Here is a 21,695-nt window from a genome sequence, read left to right on the forward strand (position 1 = left end):
TTGTAAAAATATATTTAAAAATAAAGAATAAAAAATTATTTGTTGCTTATACATTTTATATTTTTTAAATTTTTTTTGCTCAAAGGCTTAAAAAATTATCTCAAATTTTGTGTATGATTGGACATTTATGTATGTATGAACGAAATTTTTAATATAATTTTCATACACAAAATTGGGGTTCTAAGCCTTGAATATTGTGAAAGGTTACAATGTTATTGTAGTTGTATTAATTTTTCGTAAACCTAATACGAACATTATATACGAAAAATGTGAACTTCTAAGTAAACGAAAAATGTGAATGAAACTTTGGGGGCGCATTTTATACCATTTCATGCATAGAATTTTGTGTAATGTTTAAACCTTGATCAAGATATACACGTCCCCATTCTTCATACATAAAATTTAAGTGAACTTTTTTAAGCCTTGAGTAAGATATACACATTGCCTAGGGGAAAATTTGGGGGGGAATGTTGTATCAAAGTTGTATACAATGTTGTTGTTTTATTAATTTTTAAATATTTAATTAAAAGTACTAAATGGACACAAATTTTATAAAACTTCTACACTTAACATTTTTTAAAGCCTTGAACGAGATATACACATTTCATACATTTTTCATACCGTTATAATACACTAAAATTTAAAGTTCAAAACATAGAAAAGAAATATAACACATTGCAAATCATAAAACTTGAAAAAAAAAACATAAAAATTAAAATAATTTTTTATAATTTTAAAAGGGTTTGTTATTTTTTTGTAAATATAAAACTTATTCTCCTAGTTATATAACTTATTAGTTAATATTAAATTTTCAAGTCTTTATAAAAAATTTAAAGACTTAGATTTATTTTTAGGTATTTATAATAGGAGAAAATAATTTCAAATAAGAAGGACCGGGGGGGGGGGGGGGGGAGGGGTGCTTTTTTTAATTTATTTAAATATTTAATTTTAAAGTACTAAATAGACACAAATTTAATAAAATTTCTAACTTAACATTTAAATTGGTAACATTACGTATTCAAACATACAAACGGCTAATACATTGCAAATTTAAAGTTCAAAACATAGAAAAAAAAACGTAAACACATTGCAAATCATAAAACTTGAAAACATACAAATTATAGTTGATTTTTTATAATTTTAAAACGGTTATTTTTTTGAACTTATAATGGCTAGTTTTTTAACTTATTAGTTAATATTAAATTTCAAGTCTTTATAAAAAATTTAAAGACTTAGATTTATTTTTAGGTATTTATAATAGCAGAAAATAATTTCAAGTAAGAACTATTTTTTTTTTTTTTATAACTTATAACTTTAAAGTCTTTAAATGTATTTAACAACGGCTATTTTTTGAACTTCTAAGGGCTATTATTTTTAATTGATTACATAATATTAAATATACTTTTAAGTCTTTATAATATTTATAAAGAATTGCATTCTTATTTTTTGTTATGTAAAGAAAAATAATTTCAAGTAAGAATTTTATGTTTATTTATTCAAAATAGATTTTTTAAATTTCATAAAACTTGACTTAAAGTCTCAAATACAAGAAGAGCACCTAATCTACACAGCCACCTTCTAGGAAGGATTCTGTTTCAATTAGGCATCTAAGTTACAATAAGATCACCTAATCTACACAGTCACCTTCTAGGAAGGGTTCTGTTTTAATTAGGCATCTAAGTAATTAATTATAAATTATCACATTAAAACTTGTACGGATCTATGTATATTTTTTCTAATTATCATATCGCTTTTGTTGCATTCAATTTTGGAATTGGTATATCTCCTTGACGGTCCATAAGTTCCATGCCATCATCGCTATTAGTGTTGATTATCTCTTCATATTCTTCTTCTTCTTCTTGACGGGTTAATTTTGGTAGCCCATAATTTCTTCTTTCTGCGTTGATCCAATCCCTGAATAAGATAGAAATCTCCCAGCTATCTTGTGCTAATGAATGTCTGTGGTCTCCGAGTTGAAATCTTGCTGCGCTAAAAGCTGCCTCCGAAGCTACTGATGATGGTTGAATAGTTAGGATATCTCGATCCATTTTTTAGAGTAATGGAAATGTCTTGCCGCGCTCTCTCCACCATCCTAAAATATCTTCATTGTCGTCATCGTCCATAATGATGTTTTCCAAACTCTGATCAAGATAAGATTCAACATCACTTTCATTTTGAGTATTAGCAAATACCAAGCCATGCAGCATCCATTGATCTATCAAATTTTCTATTGTCAAAATTTAGCCTTATTTTTTGTGAAGGACGTTGATTTCCACTTCTACTTTCTGCATTTATAATTATTATACATTATTTTAGCTTTTAATTCTATGCTACGTTTACACTCTTCAACATTTGGATGTTCATTAGGAGGAATATTTAACTGTAAATAAATTTTTTCAACAAGTCCCTAAGCACCTCTTAATTTTAAAGACGGGTCAAGTATACAAGCAATCAAATAAATATCGGGAATAGAAAAAAAATACTTTTTAAATTTGAAAATCATTTCATCAACGGCTTCCTCATATTCGTTTGATTCTCTATATTCCGCAAATAGTTTTGTAAGTCCACAAATATAAAATAACATTTGTGCAATTATAGGATAGTATTGACCGGAAAATGCTTTTGTTGCAATATAAATTTTTTCTAAAAAAATACATAGTCCTTCAATTTCATTCCAATCACTATCTTGTATTTGTTCAGTAAAATTTACTTTGTGAATTAATGTCACATACACAAAGGTATTTGCTATCATAAACACTGAGCAAGTATATGACATCATTTAAGGGGTTGTTTGGTAGCCAGTTAGGAGTAAGTTATTCATGTATTAAAATCCTGCATAAGTAATATTTTTTTTGGTAGCTAGTTATGAGGTGAGTTATTTATGTACAAAATTAATACGGTGTTTGGTTTACAATTTAGAAATCTGCATAACTAATACATGTATAAGTTATGAGGGATTTCAAAGCAAAAGGTGGAATAGCTAATGCATGAATAACTAATATTTGTATAAAATAATATATAGATTCGCTCATAACTAATCCATAATAATACTTACAAAAAATAATACATAGATTCCTTCGCAACTAATACTAATATCTTTCTAACCAAACGACCCCAAAGGTGCTGTGGAAAAGAAATTTGAACTTGTATTTACCAGCCAATTATTTCCTAGCAGGTGAAGCTCATTTGGGCCCACATTTTCAGAGATTGGGAATATAGTCAACTAATTGTACGGATCATTGAGAAAATTGTAGTACATCAGTTTCCAGTGGAACATGATTGAAAAAAATTTGAAAAGTTGCGGGATAAATTAGGAGGCTCTTTTCAACCTCTGTAAATACATTAAGCTACATAGATACAATGGAACTCCTAATTCAGGCAATTCATTTAGATATTCCAAACCAAAGATTGCAACGGCCATCACTGAGAAGTCGTACAATGATTTATGCAGCCACATGAAAATTCAGAAGTCCAAACTTCCACATGGCTTGCTTTGTAAATTTTGTGTTCCATTAGCTTGTTTCATATTCGTATTATGTTCGCTGTTGATCCCTCGACTTCGCCCAATGCCTAACTTTGGTAAACCACGATTGAGACCCTCAGGCAAGACACATGCTTTGCACCATTTCTGCAAATTTACACAAGAAATGGACCAGTCAATGAAAATTGTTAAACCACGATTGAGACCCTCAAGCAAGATCGGTTTGCCTGCAGTATTATTAGTGGAGTTGTTTAACCCTTCGATCTGAACTAGAAGTTTAGACTTCACTCTTCGGGATATTTCATGCTCTCCAGAAGCCCCTCTGGCCCTGCAAAGAGAATCAATCTCATCAATGAAAATTGTACTTGGAGCACGAGCACGGGCAAGATCAAACAAGCACCGTACCAATCGTTCACTCTCACCGTACATTTTGCACACATGGAAGAACAAGAAACATTCAGAAATGTTGTCCCACACTATGTAGCAACAGCTTTCGCCAAGAGTGTTTAACCTGTGCCAGAAGGACCAAACATAAGAACTCCTCTCCAAGGTCTCCTGAGGACCAAATATAAGAACTCCTCTCCAAGGTCTCCTGATTCCCTGGAAATATCGAGGCATCCACAGTGGGAGTACCACTGCTTCCTGTAAAAGCCTCTTTGCTTCATTCAGTAATGCAACATCATCCCATCTCACCCCTGTATTAGTATTCAAGATTTCCTTTTCAAGAGTAGCAGCCAGTTGAGGATCAGGTCCTTTATGACTTGTGTTAATTATCCCTTTCTGACTTTTTAATAGCTGACTAATTCTCTAGTGTTAATTAAAATATAAAGACACTAAAAAAATAGTGATTAATTATGACTATGACATTACACGATTAAGGGAAAAAGAGGTGTAATTAATCATTCATGATAGAGAACTAAGCTTTGATTTATCTAATACTTGTACAAAAATTAGAAAGGGGTAATCAATTCACTATAACGAAAATTAGGTTAGTGCCCCACCACTATATTATATGCTTGTTCATACAATATGAGAAGGCCGATTTATTAATTATTATTAAGTTATCCAATATGCAAATATCACTTTCTTCTTTCATATTTTTCTTAGCATGACCCTCTAAAATGACTATATAAATAATGTACACCAAAGTTTCTGAAAAGTTAATGTGAGCAATTGGGCCCTAACAATTATTATCACATCTGCCCCTCTATTAAATTAGGAAAGTTTGAACCCCAAAAGTCCCAAGGTCACAAGTTTCTAATCAGTAAGGAATATCCGATATATTGGTAGCTGAAATAATATAGGAATTAGATGATTACTCAATTTTTACTTTATTGCAATGAAGATAGTAAAAAAAAAAAATGAACAAAACAAAGCAATTCATTCAATTTTTTTTCCCTCAGTACCACGAGAGTCAATACCTAGTTTTGATAACCAAAAAGTCACTTAACTTTGTCTAAGTATCACAAAATCAATAGTAGAAACAAAAGAGATATTTTATATGATACTTAGGCAAAGTTTAATGAATTGTTGGTTACACATTTTTTCCAGTGATTTTTTGTGATTATTAGGCAAAGTTTGGTGATTTTTTTGTTACAAAATAATTTAGTACTCCAACTTTCTGTGATATTTCAGCAAAGTTAAGTGATTTTTTTGTTACAATAAATAGTTTAGTGCCTTTGGTGCAACAAAAGTTGAGTGCTATGTAACTATCCCTAACGCATCTAAAGTCAAATCAACGTCAGAACAACTTACCACAGAACCAGAAATATAGTACTAGTACAAGAACTAAAAGCTAATACCTTCGGAGGAACCTTGGAATAGGAGGAAGAATTGTGATGATAGCCACCATGATTATTTTGTCTCGCCACAAACCAGGTATATATGAATTTACATTAACTGGAGCAAATTTTGATAGACCACATTGAGGGCACATTTCTGGAAAAGAACAAAGGACTTGTGCTGAATCTTGAAATATGTTGAAAACGTAAAAGAAGTTGGCGCAAGTGTTTATGCATAGTGGGATTAATAACAAAATGTTGGGAATTGACTATTGAGCCAAGCATGTGAATTTTTCTGTGATGCATATTGCAAGGATAAATTTCATATACGGTTACTTAATTATCGCTTTTTTTTCTTCACAAAAGTCACTTAACTATCATTTTTAACCCAAAAGTCACTTTGTTGGGATATATACTATTAACCATGTGTTTGGATATAGTATTTATTATAGAACGATTATTTATTCAATTTTAATAAAGAGTTAAAGAGATCATGTACTAGTATGTTTATTCTTTAATTATATAGTAGATGATTTAGTGTATAGAGTTTAGCTTATACACGGAAGATTAAATCATCGGTTCGTATAAGTATAAACTTTATGTTCACAATCTAAGATGGAAATTGGACAAAGCCATCGGTATGATTGTAGCACAAGATTAATATAATATATCTTCATTATCGAAACAGTATAGTTCCGTCTTCTTGTGCTAGTACATTTTGTATGTATTGAACGGACCAAGTAGAGATAAGTGTTTTTGTACTGAATTTATAAAATAAATTCTCTAGTTCATTAAAATGTACTTATACTCTTAATCTTGATATAATTATTACGATCAATGTGATTTGTTCATTATTTTGATTTATTAAAAGGTACAACTCAGTTGCGGGTCTATGTATTCCTGATAAATTGGATAATGGCAAAATACATTTGTGAAATAACAGTTAGTTGATAGAATCCATGTCTCGACTTTAAGATTGATGATACCCCTTTATGGATGCTTATAAGTCTCATGTGAAAACCCTGCAGGTGGATTTTGTATCTGTCACATGATACAAGTTAAGCGGAAATATAAAGGATTCAATTAGTCAATGAATTAAATTGTCATTAATTTAATTTAATTGATTGGTATCTGTAATCTTAACACGGGGAGTTAAATAAGATTTAATGAAAGATTTCAAAATTGAACTGAGGAGTGCAATTACAGTTTTTTAGTGGAATAAATTGTAATTTATTGTGGTAGGATTAATTCATCCATATTACGAATTAATACCTCAATTGGAAGCCTCGTTATTAAATTTGTGGTCCCTGCTATGCCTAATTATTCTTGGACTTGGAAAATAATATTCTTTGAGGAAAAGCAAGCCCACACGTTTTGGACTAGGGTTTGCACCCTAAAACGTGGTTATATATAGTATGCTTTTCAACCCTAAGAGGTAAATTTTTTTCCTGAGCCGTAATGCTTGCCCACACAAGTATTCACTGTCCAAAGGCTAGTTAGGATACATAGCAAAGACTGCAGACCGTGGAACTGAAGGAAGATCGCGTGGATGCTTGAAGGTTTGATTTGCGATCGCGGTCACGATTCAAAAGATAAGTACTGATTTTATGTTTGATTAAAAGCACAATTATGTGTTGTATATTTACCGTCACCCGATCCCGTTATTTGCTTCCGCTGTTTATGCATGTTTTCCATCAACTTAACTATCACTTCTTTTCACAAAAGTCACTTAACTATCGCTTCTAACACAAAAGTCACTTAACTTTGAGTATACTAACACAAAAGTGACTAAACCACTTTCCGGTATCACTAAACCACTTACCAATGTCACTGAACCACTTTACGGTGAATAACTCATCTTTTACTCTCTCTTTTTTTTTAAAAAAAAAAAAATCTAATAAATTAAAAATTACTTAAAAAGATTCAACAAAAAAATTATTCCCTCCGTCGCATTTTATGTGGCACCACTACAAAAAAATTGAAAGTTACAATTCGCGGAGGTTTTAGCCTCCTTTAGCAAATAGCGGAAGTTAAAACCTCATCAAATTACAACTTTCAACCTCCACAAATTACCCATTTTTTTGTAGTGCACCTTTCGGATTTAGAGATTCAAACAAGTGTTTCTTTGACCGTAATATTTTCATATATCTTTTAAATATTTTGAATTGTCAATTATCGTGACTTATAGTATTTTTTACGTAGTTTCCAAATATGTACCTTTTATTTCAAAAAACTTAAAGATCACATGTCCAAATTCACGGTCAAAATTAAACTGTTTTGACTCAAAATCCGAACTATATCATATAAATTGGGACAGAGGGAGTAATAATTAATTTTGGGTAGGGTCGGGTTGGGTCGTACCTTTTTAAGTAATTTTTAATTTTTTGGATTTTTTTTTTAAAAGTAAAAGATGATTTATTCACCTTAAAGTGGTTTAGTGACACCGTGAATAGGTTTAGTGATACCGGAAAGTAGTTTAGTGACTTTTGTGTTAGTATACTCAAAGTTAAGTGACTTTTATAAAAAAAAGTGATTGTTGCAATGGTTGCAAACATGGATTATTATCAGTAAAGACTAGGTACAATCTGAAGTTTGGTGGTAAAATATTTACTCTGAGAGGAAACAACGGTGAGAAATAGTCTGTAACATCTTTGCAGGTGAACAATTACAATTGTGGGAGCAAGATCAAAAAATTTAATGTCACAACATTTCCATCATTATATCGTTCCACGAGTCTATTGGACCAGGTAAACACCAATGTAAACAATCATTCTGGATCTTTCTGTTCTTATTTTCTTTAGCAAATGGCTGATATTGTCTGTACACTCCGGGATGCCCGTCTGGCCTCATCAGTGAAATTAAGGTGGTGTCAAACAATTTCATGTTCAACCCGAATTCAGATGCTCTCTCGAATTCTTCCAACTCAATTTTGCGCATTACCTCGTCTACATAACCAATGTTAACCTCACCTTCTCTGAAAGGCCCTGTTCTGTTACAATAACCGCCTGTATTCCATTCACCGTTCTCAAAGTGATCGGGAGTAGTGGTTCTAAAAAATGTATACACTAGGTTCTTCGAACTCGTGATGAATTTCATAGTCGAATTCAATGCTTTGCGATATGCATATTCAAATCCCACCTGCGTAATGTTCTTACCAGGGCAGTAGTGGCAGCCAACGATGGAATTGTTCTCATAGTAAATTGCAGATTTCAGGTACCATTTGCCACCAGCAATAAATACATAATCAAAACTGTCAAATTGTTGAGTCCAAACATCATCCGGTTTGTCCAGATGAAGCTGGGTTGTATCCGTTGAAACTCCATTATTATCTTCGAAAACAGTGGCTTTTGCAAGAAAAGGTGACCAGATCACCGAAAGAGTAAAATTATGATTTGGGAAGTACCATCTTCTGCTTTTATATTGCTTGTCATGGTAGACTGCATCACCTTGTTCCTCCTGCATGATAATGTAAACATGATTAATTAGAAACTATACCTCTTTCCAGTTTCCAACATGACAACATTTTATGAATTGCATCTAGCAAGACTATTAAAAGTCATAAAAATCTCATTAGAGAATAGGTAAATAAACAACAAAGGAAATGAAAAGACATGGACTTTATCTGGTGAATGAAGCTTCTGTACAAGAGAGCAATTAGACTACTCAACAATATCTAATTACAATATTTTCTTTTTTATAGGCAATTCTGATTTATGGAAACCCCTCGTAGTAATAAGAAAACCTTTGGGGTGGTTTAAGTGATCTTCAGAGTATTTGCCCTTTGCCAACTAAACGTCCCAGGCAACTAAGAACTCAGAGGTCTGTAGGAAATATCGACATATTTGATGCTGATTAATGATGTTTATTATATTTACTGATTCGCGATGGAGATTCTCCAAACAGCAGCCTCTGATTTTATACATAAAGAAAATTCCATAATCAGTCACCGATATTTTCAGAGTAAAATAAGCACTACTACGAAAGAATCAGCATGCTCAGCCAGCCGCCTATAGACTAGGACAATTGTACACGAGGGTTCTATCGGAGACGCAATAGGTGAGTATAATTTAATTTCTATTAGGGCATTTCCTTGTTTCTCTATTACAACCAACCATTAAGGAGTTATTCTTTTTAAATATGCGATTTTGAGAAGATCAAGTCCTAAAAGGTTATTGTTTCATCTCCTTTGCAAAACGGTCTGTGATCTCTTACAAATTACGTAAACAAAACAGAGAATTATAAAGGGAATTCAAAGGTCCAAAAAATCACCGTAAAATTATTCCATCATTTTGTTAGCACTTATCAGTCAAATTTTGCACAAATCCCAATGAGACAATGATGAGGCCATCTAATTTTCTTAGTCAAAGAAGATATAACAACAGCGAAACTTGAGCTATAGTCTTGAATGCTCACCTAGTTAGGTTTGAAACTAAGTTTGAATTAACTGACTAACAACTTTCAAAACAAATGTTACAACTATAAAAAACCTTTACAAGTTGGCTTGCGGGACCAGTATCCATGTAACTGAGAGTGACATTACTGATAAATCCAATATGCAAGCCCTGCCCACCTCATACACAAAATATCCTAATCATGGTTTGTGAGATACAACTGGATAAGTCACCAGCTACCTAAGCTAATAAAACATGAGTGTCCAACAAATTTTCAGTGAAATACACTAACAGCCACAAGAAGCTTGTACGTATTTATTTGATTTGTTATCCACATTGACCATTTAAGAGCAATTATTGATGTTAGCAAGTAGTTAATAGAAAACAACTAAGTCATGACGCTTGCAGTTACCATGTCCATGTAAGAACAACAGAGCAGCTAGTTCCAGTATATCTCTTTTTAATTTATTTTTTTTGAGCTTGAAATGCACCTGTGAGAGTAAGCAAAGCAATGATTGCACATGATTGCGCATAATTGAATCACCGATGAAGGCGAATGATTTGTTCCGCATCAAATTGAGGAATTTCTTAGGGCTAAATTTTGGTAGGTCACAGTCTCTTGGGTTCCATCTCCAGAAAAGATATTCAGTATCAGGTCTCCCATTTTTCATACAGTTCTGGTGAAATTCAATTGTATCGCAAGTTGTGTTCGTGTAAACTGGTCCACTGGGATCTCGAACCCAATTTCCTAAAAATAAATCACATTTTCCTGTAATCAACAAAAAATAAAAGAGAAACAGTTTGTAAGGACTCATACACCAGTAACCTCAGCTCAAAGTGCAGTTCTAATTATTTATTCAAAGTTGTTCCTTTTTCTGTGTGGTAGTGATGTACTGTATACATACTAAAATTCACTAGAATCTCTACCTATCAGCTAAAGAAAATGTCATAAAATAGAACAAAATTATTATCTGCCATCCCCAATATATTTTACCCAAAAAGAGAAACAAATGTCCCCAGTCCAATTTTATCCCACTAAATTAATCCGTATTTCAGGAAGAATGTTCAGTTTCTCCTCTTCTTAAGGGGTTCCACAACAAATTGATGAAAGACTTGTTCCTCTAACTCAAAATACACAAAATTAATCACAGAATGCAGAGAAGTGAACCAAAATTACCCACGTCATTGATATGATACTACAAAATTCAAGAAGTAGAAAAAAAGGGATCTTTCAACTTTCAAGAATTAATTTTTACAAGAACTGGCCATTCATTCATGCATGGCCACAAAAAAAAAAAAAAAAAAAAAACAAGAAGAAGAAGAATGTTAACTAACCATTTTGCAAAGTTCGGTTTTCTGGAAGATCAACGGTCATTGGAGGCTCAGTCACGGTCACCTGCGGTGGCAATGTGTTGTTGGAAACAAGAGCTATATCATTCACTTCAATCTGAGAAAACTGTTCGAAATTGGACAAGAACAGACGATATGCAAGACCCAACAACAGAAAACAAACTGCAAACTTTACAAATACTAAGGAAAATTGTTTTTTCATAACGTTGTTGCTATTCAGGGGCTTCATAGTTCTTGGTTTTGCTCTTGTTGTCACAAAGACCGAATAGTATAATAGGAGTACTTGTATATTAAGGTCTCTGCAACATACAATAAAATAGAAGAAGATAAAAAATAAAAAAATAAAAAAATAAAAAACAAAGATAAGGAAAAAGAAGAAGATGATGGTGCAATAATAATGCAAAAAAGAAAGGTTTTATAAAATTGAGTATTTTTGGCAACCAACTGTTAACTAAAGAAAAAAAAAGAAATGGAAGGGGTGTCGTTAGAAATTAGGCAACGTGAACAAAAGTACAAAGAGAGAAGGTTACAAAGGAAATAAAGTGGGCTTCACTTTAACAGTGACATGGTGCACAGTGCACACCATTGTGTGTTCTGTGCCAAAATGTGATCAAGGATTTTACAGAAAATTCTCCATTCCCATGTGTTTTTGGACATAGATTTGAATGATTTTTGAATCTTGTAATCTAAAATAAATCAAAGATAGTTGTGTGGTTATAGATTATCTCGTTAAGAGTAAAATGTAAAATTTAAAGTTAAATTATTATTAAATAAGAAAATTTGTCATTCTTTTTGAGACTAACTAAAGAGAAAAGTGTGTCATATAAATTGGGACATAGAGGCAGAGCCGGCTTTAGCATAAAGTTGCTAAAGCACAGGCCTTAGGCGCCTCAATTGTGAAGGCCTCTTTTTTAGTAGCAATGAATTACTCTTGTTTTGAGAAAAATACTTTGAATAGAAAAGTACTACAAAACTACTACTTTGAATAGAAAAGTACTACAAAACTACTACATAGACAAAATTATTTAATTGATGATTTCAACAGTTGAGTATTATTTTTGGAAACAAGATTCTATTAATAGTCTTTTGGATGCAAAAAAGAAAAGTACGTTTTAAAGATCGGTATGAAGAAAAAATTTCGAGGAGTACAAAAAAACTACTTGATATAAATCCTAGATTATTTTCACATTATATGGTTGTCATAATTTAAATTTGATACATTGTGACATAATTAATTCTTGTACGAAAGTTATGTCATTATTTGGAGTAGTACTACGTATATATTCATTATTTTCTTCTTCTACTAAGCGACGTAGAGTTTTAAAAGAAAGTATATCTAGTCTATCTCTTAAATCATTTGTCATAAGTAGACCGAAAGATCATATTGAAAGTATTAAAACAGTTAGATTAATTATATAGGCTTCAATAAATATATATGCAATTTTTTTCAAAAAAAATATATTTTAAAGCCTCTTTTCAAAATTTGACTTTAGGCTGGCAAGTTGCAGGATTGCCCTTCGCTGGAGGTGGTCTTTAATTTTTACCCCTCAAAATGGTGGTCTTTAAAATTTGCCGCTTTCGCGAATTTACATGGGCAAATTGCAAAAATTTCCGCCTAGTCAAATTTTTGGCGATTTTTTTATTTTTTAAAAAGTTGGGGTTCAAACCCACAATCGCAAGATGTTAAGCGAAGGGCAATACTTAAATACCACAAATTTGAAGGGCAAAAATCAAAGACCAGCCCAAATGAAGGGCAACCCGCAAAAAAAAGACTTTAGGCCGCAAAGAACTTTGAGCCGGCCCATAGGCAATAACATGTTAAATGCAAAAAGGAAAAGCAAAGAAAGTGAGGATTATTCTTGTGCTTTGGAGATTCTTTAGCCTATATTTTGCCTTTTCTCTTTTCTTTTGTCCTTTTCTCACATTTTTCTTGGTTGGTTGTCATCTAAGGATTAAGATGAAGCTTAGCTTAAGAGTAAGGTGGTTTGGGTTTGAAAATGACAACTTGTATTCAATGAATACAAGTTAGTAATGTCGGTACTAACTGAAATAACAAATAAATATCAGGACAAAACATGACCATAACAATTATATTTTGTTACAAGAAGCACTTATATTTTACCGAGTGAAGGGGTACTTAAGACTGATCCTATATACTTACTTTTTTATAAATAGTGTGTGTCAAATATAATATATGGTATGGAGAAACATTATATTCCACTAATGCTTGCATTAATGTAGGCTGTCAGCATTACACTTTCTTGAGTGTGATCTTTCCCTGAACTCTGTTAACGAGAAATGTGCACCGGACTGTCTTTTTGATAACATTATATTTATTTATGTCTATATCGACCCACAAAGTTGAGTCAAGATTACGGTAAAATATCATCAAATAACCGTTTTTAGATGCACTATTTTTCAAGGATGATTAGGACTTTTGAAAATAGCTCGATTCCCTCAACTTAAATTAATTAGGGATTCTTTGGCCATGAAAATTTTCACTTTTTTCCAGAAAACGTTTTCACTTTATTTGGAAATCAATGTTTGGTCATGAAAATTTCAAATACAACTTGAGATTTGAAAAATACCAAAATACTTGTTTCACTTTCAATACATTCAAACAACCAAATGTTCTTTGCTAAACTATAATCAAACACAACTCCATCTTCAACTCCAACTCCAAAATACCAAATAAAGTGAAAAATATTTGATTTTCATAACCAAACGCCTACTAAATGTATTATCCCAAATATTTTAAGATGAATAAAATGCTCTCCATGAGCTAAAAAAAAAATGTGTAAAGAGCAAAGGAGAAAGCAAAAACTAATCATGGCTTAATCTGGGGGACCGCACTGTCATTTTCTTGCAACCTTCAAAGAAAACCAATGGAAATGTCTCAACTGTTCCATTTCCCAAAGCTGAAGCTTATCTTTTCATGTTGGGCGAACAGAGCACGAAGAAAATAAACAAATGTTTCCATTTCTAGTAGTTGCAATTTTCTTAGTCTGTCCTTGGAAAACTCATATGTTTTATAATAAAATAATTTGTTTTTAGAATTTTATTTTTATTTATATTTTTAATAAAATAATTTATAACAATATAAATATTTTGAAGTCAATTTTATGTTTTAAACTTATGTAAATATTTATATAGATTGAGACGGAGAAAATAGTTGATTATCAGAGCTCATAAAACAGAAGTTAACGCCAAACCTGTTACATGTATCCATTGATTTAATACTTTCAATTAGTTTTCGTCATAATGGATCCTTTCTTTTCCTACCTTTTTCCTATTTACAATCTTTTAATTGGATGTTTTAATCTTTAATCGGATTTTGAATGATAATTATAAGAACCTGGGATTTAAATTTTACTTAAACCATGGTAATCCATATTTAATCTGTTTATACATTCTACATTTTCTAAACCGACACTTAAAGTGTCGCCCCACCCACCCTTAACCTTACCATAATTGATTAGGCAAATCTTGCTACTTTATTAGGGAATAAAGACATCCGTATTCCCACAAATAAATCCAACAAAGTAAAAGATATTTGTCAGCGTTCTTGCCTTTCCTTATTATCTAGGATTATTTTTCAGCAAATTCCCTACTCTAATTTATATCTTTAAACTTTTAACTATAGATTTCAAATGTGGTTGGACCTCATTAAGGAGCATTGCACGTGAAGCAGATTACGCATTTAACTTTTGATATGACAATTTACTTGGTAGTGGCCTCGACATGACTTGTTGAAAAAATATTTTCTAGATTTGTCTTCTGTCTCCGAAACAAACACTTTATTTATTGATGGGTGAACGACGGGAATTAATTGGCACGTGGTGAATTCAGAATCCACTACTTTGATCCAATTGGCTGCAGAAAAAATATTTTATAGATTTGTCTTCTGTCTCCGAAATAAACGGTTTTTTTATCGATGGGCGAACGACGGGGATTGAATCCGCACGTAGTGGAATCACAATCCACTTGGCTATATTCCCCCTCCTACTCCGCACCCCCACCCCCCTCCCAACCCAAACAAGCTGAAGTCTCTTTCTACGACAGATCCTTTTTGAACTCCCCTATGATAGCTTATCAAAGAGAAGCTTTTTCCTAGATTATAGTGGCAAGTCTCTTGTTGTGTTTCGAAATTAAGGGAAACAAAGCTTCAAAATAATCCACTGAAATATTAATTTATGTGAGTCTAAAGGATTATTTTTATGTTCCACAAAAGCCCTTTTGCATTACTCCACTGCCTAAATACCAATTTTGTGTCTAAGCATTCACAGTTACCTCAAAGTAAAATGAAAGTACAACATATGAAAAAGACCTAATAAATGAAGCTAGTGTTTGGCCATACATTTCCAAAAAAAAAAAAAATTGATTTGATGAAGTTTTTCAAATTCAGAAATGTGTTTGGCCATAATTTTTCAAAACATGTTTCAATTTCTTTTTTCTTAAAAAGAAAAAAAAACATGACTTGTACCCATAAGTTATAAAAACTATCAAGAATATCCAACTATACCAAACAAACATACTTGCTAATCCCAAATTATTCCTATGTGTTTTAATTTTGTTGTTGAATTTGGTTTCAATGCTCTTATTTTACTAATTTTGTAATTTTCTTGTTGAATGCATTTCAATTTGTGTAATTTCGTTGTTGAATCATACTGTTTTTTGCATTTCAATTTGTGCAAATGTAAGACATCTTTGGAAATGGAAACTCAATAATTAGTTATTGGACATTTCAGGCAGTGACATAATACAATAGTGACTACTTAGGAGATAGCTTCAAGCTTTCAAATAATTCTTACGTTTTGAAGTATTCTTGACTAATGGGGGAAACATGGTAGATATAGATTAGTTGGGTCATAAATAGATGAGGGCTTTTATAAAATACAAAAGTTTGGGTAATTTTTAAAAAATATAAAAAGGCCAAAGGATAGATTTTGGCCCCAAAACATAATTGAGCCAGAATTTGGGATTTGAAAAGATTTATGATCAAAAAAGTAATGTTACCCCAAAACAAAAAAAACAATTTTGATCTCTCAACGTAATAGAAAATTAAAAAACAGAAGATCTAAACAAAGATTTTTGAAAAGATATTTATGAAAATATTGTATAAATTGTACAGTGCCACCCAGTCCAAAATTTATGATCAAACTTAGTAATAGTGAAGCTAGTAATGTTACCCCAAAACAAAAAAACGCACTTCTACTTTTCTGATCCCTCAACGTAATAGAAAATTAAAAAACAGAAGATCCCCTGACCCAACCACATTAGTGATCAAACTTCAGTTCATCTTTGGTTAGAAGTGATTAAACAAGATCTAATTTACTTCTCTCAGATTCAGGATATGGTAATGGTGTATGTAGCCCATTTGAAGGCCACCTAGCCCCAAGGCACACTGCCAGATTGATGGGCTTACCCACAAGCTTGTGTTACTAATAAGGGGCCCTCATTCTTTATTATCTTCATCTCATTCTTTGTCCTGTACGGCTATATTGAACATCAGCAATCATTGAATTGGTCCAATTAACTTGTTTATGGAGTAGCAGTTTTGCCCTACAGTAAACTCATGGACCAATAATCTTACCCCAATAAAGAAATAACTATTATTGTATACAAATAATTCTATTGCCCAACTAGTACAATTTGCGTATTCTAGAGAGAAATATGCACATCAATCGTATGGGTATGGCAATAGAATTCTGTATAGGGTGGTACGTTATAGAAAAGAATAATCACTCATTATCATCATATCATATGGAATTGACCTCTTTTTATTACCGAATGATCTTTAGCTAAGACTGGTAAATATACTAGATGAATGATGCCTGTGCATATGTATGGCATCGTTGTTCTTATTGTTTGCACAGTTAGAAGATAAAAGATTTAACTCGAGAAGATATTTTCCAATGGGATATATCTATTACATCCTCTAAATTGCCATTGCATGTCCCTTTGTTTGCCCACTGCCACTTGAGTGCTAGTTGATCACGAGCTGATGAATCCATGATAACATATTTCATCTAACTTCTCAGGACATTATACAAATGCGTCAATGATCTGGTTCAAGCAGATAGAAGCTAGCACATCTACAGTATGCAGACACACTTAAACACCACAAAATGAGAGAAATAATGAATTAAGGAAAGAGAGCAATTGACTAAATGAATTTACTTGACAAATTTTTATATGATCATGGCATGACATGAGGATGATCTCGCATTTGCATCATGATATAAAAGGAGATCAACAGTGTAACAAACTCTGTCGCTAAATCAGTAATATCTTAAAGCAACTTCTTACAGATATTAGAGAAAAATAACAAATAACTCTAGACATACAAAAGTACCTGAGCGCATGGAGACATACAAACACAACCTTAACAACAACAAAAATCATAAAAGTAAGGATCACATCCATGAACGTATCATAAAAATAAATAGCTTACAATCTGTATTTTCATGAAACAACACTCATATTAGGGCCTTGCAAGCATATAATCCAAAACAAGGATTAATAAGAACATCAGTAGAGTTTCTTCATTTATTTTTCATTTTTCTTCTCACATTTTATTCAATAAGGGAGAGAACCGACCTTAGCTGGTCTTTCTTCTCTCTGCTTCAATATCTCTTCTTTCTTTATGGACACACAATCTTCAATTTCCATTTAAAAGATTAGTGAGAGCAAGTCGAGCTTAGAGAAACAAACCAAGATGAAATGAGAAAATTACCACGTAACACCATAGAAGAGCACTGCACGCTGATTCACATCAATCGTTGCACAATTAGGACAGCAAGATGTTTGATGTCAAGTACTGCAAGCATCTTGCTAGTTCCATATGCATCGTTTACATGGACAGTATTCCTGGAGGGTGGATTAGTACTGCAAGCATCTTGCTAGTTCCATATGCATCGTTTACATGGACAGTATTCCTGGAGGGTGGATGTCATAGACCCTGGGCCAACACCAGCTCCATACTTCACTCCCTTCCTGAAAACTGAGAGGAGCTTCCCATCAGTCCATAGCTCTCAATAGTGATCAGATCAACATCTATGGTGATTGAGTGGATAAAATTATTGAAGTTTGAGTAGCCCATAAGAGTGTGGATTTGCCAGTCACAAAAGATAAACTCACTACAAGCATGTACAGTTAAAAGAAGTTCCAACAAGATGAGAAAAGGGGAGCTGTGTAGTGTTCTGAAGCAGCGGACAACCCACTTCAAGTCGAATCATGTTCATACTTCCTCAAGGCAAGCCTCTCTCAAAGAAATATCATCAATTGGGATCGCATCGATTCTTGCCTTTTCCAAATCCTCTATTTCATCCCTAATGGCCAAAGCAATCTGGTAGCAGATTTTATAGGAAGTAACAGAGTTGATGTTGTCAACAATGAGCTCATTACACATTATTTGTAAAATTTAAAAACTGGAGAAGGGGAAAAAAAGTTACCTTGGCTGCTCATTCTAACAAAAGACCAGTTGAGACCGGTGACAGGGCCTGTAAGCACTCCCTTTATTGGCCTATGGTTTATGGTTTGAGCTGCTGAGGACCATAAGACAGTAGCTGGCTTCAGATGGCTCACATACCCATAGATGATAGGTCGCTTTACACATTGAGATCCGTAACATTGAAGCCATCCATTAGCAATGAAGGCAAAATCAAAAAGCTGCTCTCTGAAGTACTCAACCATATCTTTCCTCTGCATAGATCAAATCCGAAGTTACTAATCCATAATCTACATGAGTGCATGTGTGTGTAGATGGACACATTGAAACATGCATAAAGAAATGAGTAGCGATTCACTACTGCTTAGCTCTGCAGGTAAACAGGTAATTAACTCCTTAAGTGTATAGTGGTTTATACTGGGTATGTTGTTGTCGTAAGTGTATAGTGGTTTAATTACCTCCTTAGAGACAACACAACTTCTTTAGCCTAGCAGTAGCCAGTTACATTTTAAAAGAGATGCCTCTTGATGCCCATATCTCGGACACGTCTTTTTTTTAATGGGGTATATTGTCGAACAAATCTTGAATGAAATGGAAGCATACACGAACCTGAGACGACAACACGAAAAGATCATCCTGAACATTTGTGATCCATAATTTCTCCTTAACCTCAGGACCTTGCAAAGAGGCCATAAATTAGAACATGCATGTATAAAATTCGGTAGCGATAGGCAGCAGACAACTCACAGCAGACAAAGTTCTATCTGGTATTTTTATTTACCCCTTTTATCTTTAGTCGAGCGCTACATGGTTGGTTTACACTTAGCTGCAACTGAGAACCTGCAATTTTCAGGAGGAAAGCTTTTAATAGGAAGAACACCAACGAATAACCCACCATATCAGAATTAAGGATTTCGAATGCCAGGAAACAAACCGGAATAACATCAGAAAATCTATGACTTTGTAAAGCTTGCCGAAATTTGTTTACTCAAACTTGTACGCCTAACAATATCTGTGAACTCATCTCCATTTGTATAACCAAAAAACTCAAGGGAATAGGATGGACATGATCGATTAGAGCTCCACCCTCCAGCCAAAGGCACATAAATAGAAAAGGAAGTAAGTCAATTATCTGAATCGACATTAATCAACGGAATGTGCACATCTCTTCTTCTAACAATATAGTGGCTGACAGTTTAGTTAATTCTTTGATCAAACATCCTAAAATAGTATATATGGCATCATTGTCTGAGTGAGATCTGTCACCAGAGATAAAGGCATGAACTGTGTCTCCTACATATAGCCAACTGCAACCAGCAGTTTTCTTGGCTTCTCTTCCTTTCATCATTTTCATTACCCTTCCCATCTCATTCCATTTCCCTTCCGAGGCATAGATGCCAGCCAACTGCGCGTATCTAGATCCGTTCCCTCCTTCAATTAGCAAGAGCTTATCCTCTGCAGTTTTTGCAAGTTCAGCATTTCTGTTCATTTTGCAAGCATTTAGAAATGCACCCAGAATTACAGCATCTGGTTCGACAGGCAAACTTTCCATTAATCTTACTGCCTTGTCAAGTTGATTTGCCCTTCCATACAAATCTATCATACTTGCATAGTGGTCAGTTCCAGGTGATATTTTGTAATCTTTGGACATGGAAAAGAAATACTTTTCTCCCATTTTTACTAATCCACGGTGCCGGCAAACTGATAGAAGGGCAAGGAATGTGACTTCATCAGGTTGGAAACCTCGATCTGTCATCTGACTGAAAAGCTGAATAGCTTCATTTTCATACCCATGGAGACCATAACCAGCTATCATACTATTGTAAAGGATTGAATCTCCATCAACAGTCAATTGAAAAACCCTCTGTGCATATGTTACATTTCCACTTTTTGAGTACATATCAACCACTGAATTTGCCAACTTGGTATCCATTGCAGTGCCAGTTCTCAGTATATAGGAGTGTATTTGCTTTCCGTAATTAAAGGTTGCATGTATGGCGCATGCACCAAGCAGGTTTATAAAGATCAGCTCATCAGGAACAGTTGTTTCCTGTGTAATTAATTCTCTGAAAAGCTGAAAAGCATCTTCACATTGATGCGCTTTCACGTATCCGGATATCATAGCAGTCCATACAACATGATTCTTATCAGGCAATGAGTCAAAAAGCCTTCTTGCTTCTAACATATTACCCATTCCAGAATATCCTACAATTAATGGTGTAACGGCAAAAGGGTTCTCTTTCTGAGTAGTTGTACAAACAGAATGTGCATAATTCAAGAGACCACACTTGCAATAAAGATTAACCAAACTACTGCTAAGAAATGGATTCAAACTCATCCCTTCCTTCAATATCAAAGCATGAATCTCCTTCCCAAGTTTCAAATTCTTCGCGCCAGAACAAGCACTTATAACGCTAGAAAAACTGTGTTCGTTCCATACAAATCCCTCCGCCACCATGCTCCTAAATAACTCGATGGCCTCCTCTTCATACCCATTTTGGGCAAAACCCGAAATCATTGTGTTCCAAGAAACTTCATCATTCAACTGTGGCATACTCAAAAACACACCCTGAGCCATTTGCAATTCACCTTCTCTAAAACAAGCTGCCACCATAGCATTCTTGGAAACCGTGTCAACAAACCCAACATCAGATCCATCAAAGACACTCCATGAATCTTTAAAACACCCGCATTTCGAATACATAACAATCAAAGAACTCAGTGCATACCTACTTATACTATTCCCACTCTTCAACATATATGAATGCAATTGCCTACCATACAACAAAAGACTCAACTTTGTTACTAAACCAACCATAGTAGTCAAGGCATATTCAGATACTTTGTCAACAAATTGCATTTCGGCGAATAATCTAACTGCTTGATCTTGAAATCCTTCACAATTGACATAACCAGACAACATTGTGTTGTACGTAACACAATCCTTTAAGGGAGCAGTATTAAAAAGTTTTCTTGCTTGAACAAAGTTTCTATCTTTAACATAAGTGTTTATAATAGCATTCCAAGTGAAAACGTTTCTTTCAGGCATTTCGTCGAACAGTTTTTGGACATCTTTAATAAGAGAATGCTTTGAGTATATGTGGATAAGATGGTTCACGTCAATGATTGTTGGGGTTAGTCCGGATTTAATGATATGAGTTTGAAATTTGGCGCAGTCTAAGAGTGATTTCATTGTGAGTGTTGTTAGTTATATGATGAACAAAGCGGGTATCCGAGTTGGC

At 33.4% G+C, this 21,695-nt stretch overlaps 3 protein-coding genes and 1 long non-coding RNA gene across 8 annotated transcripts; all 4 read right to left on the bottom strand.

Moving 5' to 3' along the window:
* Positions 1-3,089: 3,089 nt before the first annotated feature.
* Positions 3,090-4,024, bottom strand: LOC132062595 (uncharacterized). The gene has a single exon (XM_059455134.1). The coding sequence runs from the start codon at positions 3,908-3,910 to the stop codon at positions 3,464-3,466; it is 447 nt and encodes a 148-aa protein (XP_059311117.1). The 5' UTR covers positions 3,911-4,024; the 3' UTR covers positions 3,090-3,463.
* Positions 4,025-7,843: 3,819 nt separating this feature from the next.
* LOC132063804 (protein trichome birefringence-like 25) lies at positions 7,844-11,493 on the bottom strand. Its single transcript, XM_059456521.1, has 3 exons — positions 10,989-11,493; positions 10,145-10,422; positions 7,844-8,718 (listed from the first exon to the last, which is right to left on the bottom strand). Exons 1-3 carry the CDS (start codon positions 11,230-11,232, stop codon positions 7,963-7,965), a joined length of 1,278 nt encoding a protein of 425 aa, XP_059312504.1. The 5' UTR covers positions 11,233-11,493; the 3' UTR covers positions 7,844-7,962.
* Positions 11,494-16,760: 5,267 nt separating this feature from the next.
* LOC132063805 (uncharacterized) lies at positions 16,761-17,880 on the bottom strand. Its single transcript, XR_009416452.1, has 2 exons — positions 17,740-17,880; positions 16,761-17,662 (listed from the first exon to the last, which is right to left on the bottom strand). It is a non-coding gene; the product is annotated as an uncharacterized LOC132063805 (long non-coding RNA).
* A 7-nt stretch (positions 17,881-17,887) lies between these two features.
* Positions 17,888-21,695, bottom strand: LOC132063806 (putative pentatricopeptide repeat-containing protein At3g18840). 5 transcript variants are annotated; one of them, XM_059456528.1, is made up of 5 exons: positions 19,388-21,695; positions 19,063-19,293; positions 18,458-18,707; positions 18,144-18,351; positions 17,888-17,999 (listed from the first exon to the last, which is right to left on the bottom strand). In XM_059456528.1, the coding sequence occupies exon 1, from the start codon at positions 21,644-21,646 to the stop codon at positions 19,601-19,603; it is 2,046 nt and encodes a 681-aa protein (XP_059312511.1). In that variant the 5' UTR covers positions 21,647-21,695; the 3' UTR covers positions 17,888-17,999; positions 18,144-18,351; positions 18,458-18,707; positions 19,063-19,293; positions 19,388-19,600. The 5 variants fall into 5 exon arrangements, with proteins under 5 accessions (XP_059312511.1, XP_059312510.1, XP_059312509.1 ...); XM_059456527.1 differs by having other exon boundaries at positions 17,888-18,006; XM_059456526.1 differs by having other exon boundaries at positions 17,894-18,351; positions 19,063-19,130; positions 19,235-19,293.

Source organism: Lycium ferocissimum, chromosome 7 (assembly GCF_029784015.1).
Source record: "Lycium ferocissimum isolate CSIRO_LF1 chromosome 7, AGI_CSIRO_Lferr_CH_V1, whole genome shotgun sequence".
NCBI lineage: Eukaryota > Viridiplantae > Streptophyta > Magnoliopsida > Solanales > Solanaceae > Lycium > Lycium ferocissimum.